At 36.6% G+C, this 9,624-nt stretch overlaps 1 protein-coding gene across 1 annotated transcript in view; it reads left to right on the plus strand.

Moving 5' to 3' along the window:
- Nucleotides 1-8,467, plus strand: part of hs1bp3 (HCLS1 binding protein 3) — an 11,626-nt gene extending 3,159 nt beyond the window's left edge. The window contains exons 2-7 of the mRNA XM_017476526.3: nt 1-110; nt 342-549; nt 631-847; nt 4,823-4,941; nt 5,693-5,831; nt 7,126-8,467. The exon at nt 1-110 is cut by the window's left edge and continues 56 nt beyond it. Of these exons, the coding sequence (XP_017332015.1) occupies nt 1-110; nt 342-549; nt 631-847; nt 4,823-4,941; nt 5,693-5,831; nt 7,126-7,366 (1,034 nt within the window). The 3' untranslated portion in view covers nt 7,367-8,467. The remainder of the gene's footprint in view (nt 111-341; nt 550-630; nt 848-4,822; nt 4,942-5,692; nt 5,832-7,125) is intronic.
- Nucleotides 8,468-9,624: the final 1,157 nt, after the last annotated feature.

The raw sequence follows: 9,624 nt of genomic DNA on the forward strand, positions 1-9,624 counted from the left end.
TGCGGGGTCCCATGATGACGGGCCATGTGGAATACCAGATCGTGGTGATCACCCGCCTCGCACCCTTCAAATCTTCTAAACACAAACCAGGAGATGTTGTCCAGTTTGTGGTGAGTGGCTGATTTCACAATCTAGAAAAAGAACTCCATGACTAAAGAGAAACTTATTAGATGTTAAACCTGATTTCACAGACAATGGTCTGTTTTTCTTCTAATATTTTCTGTTGGCCAGGATCATGTGTTGATCCTGTTTGGGTCCCTATGCAGTCCCTAATAAAAATAAGTTGTGGTTTATTACATATAGTGGTTCATAATTAATAATTCTGGTTAATAATTCTTCAGGTGTCAAAGAAGTACAGTGAAATTGATGAGTTTTACTCCAACTTGACTGCCCAGTATCCCAGCATCCATCTGCCTGCCATGCCCCGCAAAGCACTCTTTGTGGGAGAAACAGACATCCGTGAACGGCGAGTCTCCTTTGATGAGCTTGTCCGCTTTATTTCCAAACATCCGACTCTCTCTACCTGTCCAGAGCTAGTGGAGTTCTTAGGTGAGAGACCTGGTGATGTCTGTGCATTGTATGTTTGTATTTAAACCATCAGTGTCATCACATTTGCGTTAAATATCACAGGAGGAAAAGGTGCACTTCATGACGCGAAAGCTTCCAATACCCCTGATGTAGTGGAGGACGAAAATGAAGACGATGGGTTAGATTTCTTTGGAAAAGATGAGGTACCTACCACTCAGCCCGAGCAAGTGAACAAGCCAGTGAAAGTAGGAAAGGCAGAAGAAGAGGAGGAGGAGGAGGAAGAAGAAGAGGAATTGTTTGACCCCTTAGGCAGTGTTAGGTAAGAATATAACTGTAGAGAGTATACATTATCCCACATGACAAAGCAAGTGGAGTTTACTGTCCAAGTTGCACACACCAGATAAGTCCACTAGAGGGCAGTACAGCATTTGACAATGACTAGCCATATTTTATTTAAATCCTGCTTTAAAATTGCACAGAAAGTTTTATATAATTTATTATGCAAGAGCATTTGAAAACAAATGAAAGAGCATAAGCAGCAGCAGTACTACAACTAAAAATACGAGGAGGCTATGTCATTAACCTTAATGTTTTTTGTATCTGATATTTAGCTAAATTTAAAATTTCTTGGGATAGACATCCATCATCTTCAAATCATCCTACCGCAGGACCAATTATATACATATTATTTATGCCCTTCACTAAAAATGGCACCCCTTGTAAATATGAGCAAAGAAGGCTGTGAAAATTGTCTTTATTGTTTAAACTTTTGATCTTTTGTTAAAAAAAATCAACAAAAATATTCTACTCTCATGTATATCGAACAATTGCAAACACAACTTATGTTTATAAAAAATATCTTTGTTAAATATAGGTGTGCAACAATTATTGTCACCCCTAAGAATTCATATGAGAGAAATATTCTTCAAGAAAAAAGCCTCTCATCCAAAAACAAACTCAAGCATCTTCAGTTTTTCACACACTACTGGAACTTCAAGTGGGATGGGGTTCTATGGTCAGTTGAAACCAAAATAGAGCTTTTTGGCAATAACCACCAGAGGTGGTTTTGGCTCACACAGAGAGGTAGCCATATGGAAAAGTGACACTATACTGTAAAAATACCACTATCTTTTGGATGAGATGTCAAACCGAGGTCCCAACTCTCTGTGGTCATTCCCAGGACACTTCTCATAAAGATTATAGGTGTATTACCCTGGTGTCCTTTCAAAATATATATCATGGCCCCTTAATAAACTTCATCCCTGAATTGGCTACATCACTGTCATCTCATCTCCACCAATAGCTGGTGTGTGTTTGGTGTTCTGGTGCACTATGGCTTCCATCACATCATCCAGGTGGATCATACACGCTGGTGGTGGTTGAGGAGATACCCCCCCCCATACAATTTATATTTTTTTAAAAATCTAAGGAATTATTAAAAGTACCTCATGCCCATGGTTAAATATGGTGGTCGCTCTTTAATGTTTTGGGGCTCTTATTCTGCCAGACGACCTGGACATTTTGTTAGGATACATGGCATCATGGACTATCAAATATCAACAGATATTAAATGAAACCCTGACTGCCAGAAAGCTTCAAATGGGCCGTGGTTGGATCTTCCAACAGGACAGTGATCTAAAACATACATCAATATCAAGACAACAATGGTTTACTGAACACAAAATCAAGGTCCTGCCATGGCCATCCCAGTCCCCTGACCTGAACCCCATAGAAAACTTGTGGGGTGACCTGAAGAGGAGAGACCACCAGCATGGACCTTGAAATTTGAAGGATCTGGAGAGATTCTGTGTGGAGGAATGGTCTCAGATCCATTGCCATGTATTCTCCAATCTCATCAGGCATTATAGGAGAAAACTCAGAGCTGTTATCTTGGTAAAGGGAGGCAGTACAAAGTATTGACTAAAAGGGTGCCAATAACTGTTGCACACATATTTAACAAAGATAATTTTTTATCTTATAATTGTTTGATATCCATGAGAGCAGAGTATTTTTGTGAATTTGAACAAAAGGTCAAAAGGTTAAACAATAAATACAATTTAGAATAATAATAGTCATAAAAACTCTGGAACTATGGGATTTATGTTGTGATAAAAAAAAAAATCCAAAATAATTGAGTATTTTAGCATCTTCAAAGTAGACACCGTTTTTGCCTAGAATTTCCAGAAATGTATTCTTGACATTTTCTCAACCAATTTCTGCTTTTTAAACAGTGTTAAAGGAGCTCCAACCTACACTGGACTGTTATCGGCTGCTTTTCGGAATATTTCGATCAAAGTCATCATTTTAGAAAAAATATTTTTTGCAAGTAAAATTTTTGGTTTATAATGAAAGAAATGAATATGTTGTCACAATTATATTTTTGTAACACCGATTTCAAACATTTAATCATTCACCTTCAAATATATATAATTCTAGTGATAACAATATTTATGTTTCCAATGTAAAATATGATTTTTTTTTTTTTTTTAACTGATGGTTGTTTTAGTAATTTAGTGATCTGAGATGGTCAACATTTTAGTTTCCTTTAGTGCTTAAAATTGCTTGTTTTCTGGCTTGTTACTGTGTTTCACAGTGAACACGGTTCCATAATTAAGGCCAGAAATCTGTCTGTCCTTGTGAATACATTCTTAGTAGACAAGGTTGGCTGAAGTTAGTTCAACACAAATTGTCTCTTTCAATCATAAGATTACACGTCAAACTTATGCTGCGCTGTGTTTATAGGATTTGTACTGTTAGCAGTGTTTGCTGCCAGTGTCTTTGGAAGTCTTAAGGATTTTTCTCCTCAAATGTTGGCTTGATGCCAGCTGTGTGACAGGGTTTGTTAAGTTCCTCATGTTGCTTTATTTATATATTTATAAATGTTTTTTTGGGAAAAGGGGGTATTTAAATTAGTGTGTCTGCGTATGAAGTACTGTGATTATTTAGTGCCAAATTTTTATCATTGAAATGAAAAGTTTTTAAACATGTTTAAAATCCAATCAAACACTTTTACACCCTGTAGTGCAGTAATTTACACATGTCCATGTACTCAGAGTTTCAGGGTCACTTTCTCAGCGAATCTTCTTTAATAAATATGGAAAATCCTGTTTCTAGTAACACTAGGCATTTTTTAAAATCCATTTTCATCTTTTTGTAGTTCATAATGTAACTAACCCTCCTTTCATTATGTCTGATTTGTCAGTTTGATGTTACTAGACGTCTTCCAACAGTACACGCTCTTCAGCACTGTCCCAAATAAAGATACTATAAAAGGCCAATCATTTGTGCTATGTTTTGGAAAACTCTCACCCTTATCTCTCGATATGGAAATGCTTTAAATAAATCCCAGCTGAGAATTTTCAAGAAGCCGATGAGGCACCCTCACAAGACTTCTCTTAAAATCAAACAAATGCTTGTCTCTCTGCATCATTGCCTGGCACTGACTCGAATGGTGTCACTCACCTGTGTGTATTAGTGAATTAAAAAAGGAAATGGTTATCTGATTCATTTTGAATTTAATGGTTACATATCTAGCAAGTTACTGTTGATTAAAAAGCAGTTGGATTTAGTTATGTGAAAACGTGAGCAGATAATGTTTTAAACCAATTGTCGAGTGTCTAGGCTTTTAAAATAACTCTACTGTTAAATGTTATTTGAATACTCAGGGATAACCACCCTTCCTGGAACGATAGCAGTGTTGTGTCCAGGAACATGGCGCACTGATGTTTTGTCTCAAATTCATAAGGCTGACCTTTACTATATCCCTTTTAGTCACAAAATTACTTACTGGAATGGAACTGGACTATATTGCTCTTGTTTAGGGAGTGTCTGCAATTTGTTTTACCAAGTTATGCAGCCATTTCTCTGATGAGACCCTTTCAGACAGCCTCCCCCACCCAGATTTTTTAACAAAGCACCCTTTCTGTTTTAAATCACAAGCCTTTATAGGCCCTTCTTTGGCTTTAGAAAGGACATGGTATGTGGAACTGAATGGTAGGAAATCATTTGTGTTGTTTATCGATGTTCTGATGGGAAGGCTTCAGCTAGTTTAGAGTAAAGGTAAATACACAGTAGATCACTGGGTGTGATTTGACAATGAGAAATACTATTTTGTTTAGACACAGAACCAGTATGATGATATTATATCATATAACCTGTCAGATGACATTATATCATGTAACCTGTCTGTAATATTGAAATTTCATTTATAGTAAAATGATTGAAAAATAATACAGTAATACCCTCATTCTCTTTATCTACTTGAGATTTCTAAAGTTATAAGTTGTGCTTATAGGTCTAAGAAGCCTAAGCCTGCCAAGCCAGCACCAAAGCCTGCAGCTAAACCCAAACTCTGTCTGTTTGATGAGGAGGAGGATCCAGACAAGGAGCTTTTTCAGCCTGCAGTAAAGAGCAGTGAGTACGGCTTTTCGATTGTGTTACACCAAAAATGTATGACTTAACATGCATACACAATGTAAATATCTTATGGGAAACTTTTAAAGTGCAGACCATAAAAAGCACAGGGTGACATCAAGCTTTTTTTTTTGCCTCCCAACCAATCAGGTCACAGATAGCAAGGCAAACAAGAAAAACAAACATGGATGATAGAGTGCCGCTTTAGTGAGTGAACATAAGCAGTCTTCCTATGCTTAAATTTACACAGACTCAGGAGCATGAGTAGTATACAAATTTTTTTTCCAAAACTTACAGTATCGCAAATACAAGCAGTATAATATCCACCTGGCTTTTTTAGGACATTGACCAGTACTCAATCTGATGTCCCACTATAACTGTGGCTACATACAGTCGTCACATGTTGATTTTCTGCCTCCATTGAGACTTCGAGGGCAAACAACCATCTCATCACCAGATATTTGTTAATTATGATCATTGTGTTAATTATGATTTTTAGAATGATAATTATAATCCAAATGGCAAGCAACGCTAGTTATGTAGCTAATACTAGCTAGGACTGCATTTGTAGGGTTCTTGTGTGCACATGGCAGGAGCCACATTCTTCATACCAGCACAAACGAGTATCTCAGACCAGCCAGAGTTCTGTTTAAAAAAAGTGTGAACATATACTAAGACTGAAAAACCAGAAAACCGCAGTTGGGTTTGATGTATTGTAATGAATTTCATCTTGCCTTCACTGTACCTACAGCTGATGTGAACTTGTTTGAGGACCTGGATTTAGGTGGAACAGTCTCTCTTGGAGACTCTTTGTTGCTCCCTTATGCTTACCAGAAGACTGAAGCTGCTGCTATTACAAAACGAGATGAAGACCTGGATGAGCTCTTCAGGTCAGTCATTGTGTCTCCTTAACTTTCCTGCAAGGTCTTGAAGCCTTTGTGTCCTGTATTCAGGGATAAGACTGACAATCCTGAGAGAATAGCCCATAAATTCCTCCAAAAAAGTTTTTTTTTTTTCTACATTTGGGCCAATGCGTTTTCAGCCCACTTTGCTGACACATCCATAACACGTCTTCAGCAGCAATTGAGAAGGCACAAGTGAAATCCAGTCACTGGTGTAATGAGCACGAGCAAGATGGATTACTAAGAAACTAAAAGTAGATAGACTAAGCACACATTGTCCAGCCAAAGTGCAAATTGCACAAGGGATTAGATTTTAATAACAAGGTTACATCTTGAGGAAACATGGCATGAACACATTAGAGCATTACAGACTAGAAAAACACAAATCTTGTGACCTATCTGCGTTCTCTGTGTGTGTAATAGTTTGTCTCACATCATTTTTATTCCATGATCGATGTGATCATGCGATATAATGCATTGTTCAACCCTAACAGATATTAAATTAGAAGAAAAGGATATTTCTTTAGCCCTCCCATGTAATATTGTGACCAGCTGTCACTACGTGTCTTCATTTGCAGGCATGTACTTGGTAGATTGATCAGCCACCTAATAATCCATGCCTACTAGCGTAATAGCTTGCTGAAATGGCCGTAATTTGTTATAGTTTAAAATATGACATAGATGAATAGTCAGTTGCATGCATTATGTTTTGACTACACACTCAACTAATCAGAACGCCAGAGTTTGGCCTCATATATCAATATTTTAATAAAGTTGTATGTAAATGTGTGTGTGCGAATGTTTATTACCTGTAATGTACAAAGCGTGTTTTTGACAGCATGTAGTGACGCCCACAAATCTCCATAAAACTTCAAGTGCACAGACAACTGGGAGTATGCCTTGAACGATCAGAGTACAGGCTGAAAGACAGAAATGTTCTAGTTATTTTTACTCACTTATATATCCCTGAACATATTTAATAATAATAATAATAATAATAATAATAATAATAATAATAATAATTGAGCTCTAAATCTTCTGTCATTGAATGTGAAAGTGTTTACAAGATTTGAAATGGTTTGTATCTGAACATAATTTTCAGTGGGTTATGAAGCAAGGCATTTGGATAGTTAACTTGTAGGCATTTTCTGTTGGTATTTATTATATAAATAAATCCAGAGAGAGAGCACAATCCTTTTGCAGGCCCAAGACCAGAATTCATATCTACTCTCTCAAATGACTCAAAGATTACTGTTGTGTTCTCACTTTTCCCATCTGTTAGGGTGGAGGAGGATTTGGACAAACTTTTAGCGATCAGTAAACCACTGCAACCAAAGCCAGCTGTTCCCCCGAAACCAGCAGTTAAAGCCAAGCCGGTAATTCCACACAAGCCCTCCTCTGTGGCACAGACTGCCCGAACGCCTCCTCTGCCTGCCGTGGTCCAGCCAATGGATCAGCACGACATCTTGAAGTACATCCAACAGAACGAGGCTGCGACCAGTGAGGACCTGGACCTTTTTTAACTTTGTGGATCAGGGACAAGCCAGGCAAAACATTTCAGCATAAACACTAAAACATTCTTCTGCTAATCTTCATCTCAATTTAGACACTATCACAAAGACAGAAGGTTTTTGTTTTCCCTGACATGTTGCTGTTTTCATACTAGTATTAGTACCCAGACAGCATTTTATACATTTTTCATCTTATTCACCTCAGATCAGAGGTCTTCAGAGTTTTCACCTAACCATGAACATCATAACAAATAGCCGATTATCATGCTGAAATGAGGCCGGTATTTTTCACATGGATCCTAATTATGAAGTGCACTAATGTGCAGTTTTAATGAATGTCAGTATAACAATGACATCCTCCCGTTGATCAATTTATAATATATAATTCATAATATAAATTGACTAATGAGAGGATGTCATTATATGTTATTCTATGATATTATTACATTGTACAGGGTGTCCCAAAAGTCTGCATACCAAAGGGGAAATGAACACATATTAGCAAAATGTCTTCCAATTTTTTTTTTGGTTTATATTATATATATTTTCAGGTAGCCTTTAAGAACGCCTTTGACAAAAAAAGAACGTATTGAAATCATTGTCATGGCTGGATCGGGAAGCTGTCGCGAGAACTTTAACCGGGAACATGGCGAGCACATCACACACGACACTATTACCAAACTTATTAACAAATTCAAAAAGACTATAAGTATTGTGGACCAACCGAGAAGCGGATGTCCACGAACATCCACTGACGAAGGCAGAACTGACGTGGTGCTGAAAAACATAGTCCCCAATGTATGGAGATTTTGAGACACCCTGTATTGTAGGAAAGGACCTTAATTAAAAATTACTTTGACAATGTGCAATTATTTTGACAGCATGGCACTTATTTTGATAATGTACATTGAGTTGATTTTGATGATGGAAATTATGGTCATCTTTAATAAAGAAAACAAAAACGATGGTATTATTATTACTAATTTGTTTAATGGCATATAGACAACACTTTACAGTTTTTGATTTGTGTAGGACATGTGATCTGTGTAGTTGTAAAGTCATTTTTATACCTATAAAAATGTTTATTTACTTAATAAACACCCTTACTTTGTAGCATTTTGTACTCTTTATCTTCTTTTTGTTTGTCTGTTGCTGAAATCAAACACAAGGTGGCGATAAAACATTAGCTGCTCATATGAATTAAAGTGTGGCTCATTTTATGTTCAGTGTACATCCAGATAATGTTAATCGGTGAATTAAAAACATAATGTACATATGTACAGTAATCTATCAACCTGCTAAAGACTTCACAGGACCCCTTTTTTTAGGTGTAAAGAGAAAAGGGGTTTCGGGTGGGGCTTTTTTTCAGGCTTGATTGCATAATAGCTCTTTATTATTATTATTATTATTATTATTATTATTATTATTATTATCAATGATCAGTCAGAGTCAGAGTAAGAGATCAGTCAAGTTTATTTCTAGCTCTAATTACCTAGAAGCTATATTATTTCCTAAGCTGGGTAGTCAGTTGGATGTTCCTACTTGTTCTACAACAATGTTATGATTAAATTCTCTATTACAAAGAAGTTTTAGGGAACTAACCTTACGGAAGTTAAAAGTTCTCCAGGGTAAGGGTATGAGTTGTGGCAGATTTTATAACTATTAGCGGAACGGTTTGTGTTTATCAGAAACTTTTGGTGGATGGTCTGTTTTATGCACATGTTATGTGTCCTGGAAGTTATTCTAATGATGACTTCAATAGCAAACTATGACTCATGAAATAACTTAATTTATTTGATTGCCCAGTGCCAGTATGTGACCATGAAGCTGGTAGAGGAAATGCCAGGATGACTTTGCAGAAGTCAGGTGTAATGATTCTGGCCTGAGAAACAGAAGCACATTTAAGTGCGTAAGTAAACTGTGATGAGATTAGCCGAAGCAAGCTAATGTTATGCTAACCGCTGTGTGTAAACTCTAAATTTAGCCATGTTTGCTAGTAGACTAGCTAATGTTCCCAATTTTATGATTTTTATTTATTTATTTATTTTGGAGTTCGTTTCCAAATTCAGTTATTTATTCCCAAGGCTGTGTTCATTCTTAGTTCTCTGAGGACAGTTTCCATTTGCATGATTTCATTGCTCTAGGGAGCAATGTACAACTTCAAATTCTTCACTCAAGTTAAAGAAGAAAGGTTTAAACTCTTAAATTCACTTATTAACATACTAAGTATGAAAGTAAAAGTAGAAAAACTATTCACAAAAGAAAAAAGA

This window comes from Ictalurus punctatus, chromosome 9, assembly GCF_001660625.3.
Source record: "Ictalurus punctatus breed USDA103 chromosome 9, Coco_2.0, whole genome shotgun sequence".
In the NCBI taxonomy this organism is placed as follows: Eukaryota; Metazoa; Chordata; class Actinopteri; order Siluriformes; family Ictaluridae; genus Ictalurus; species Ictalurus punctatus.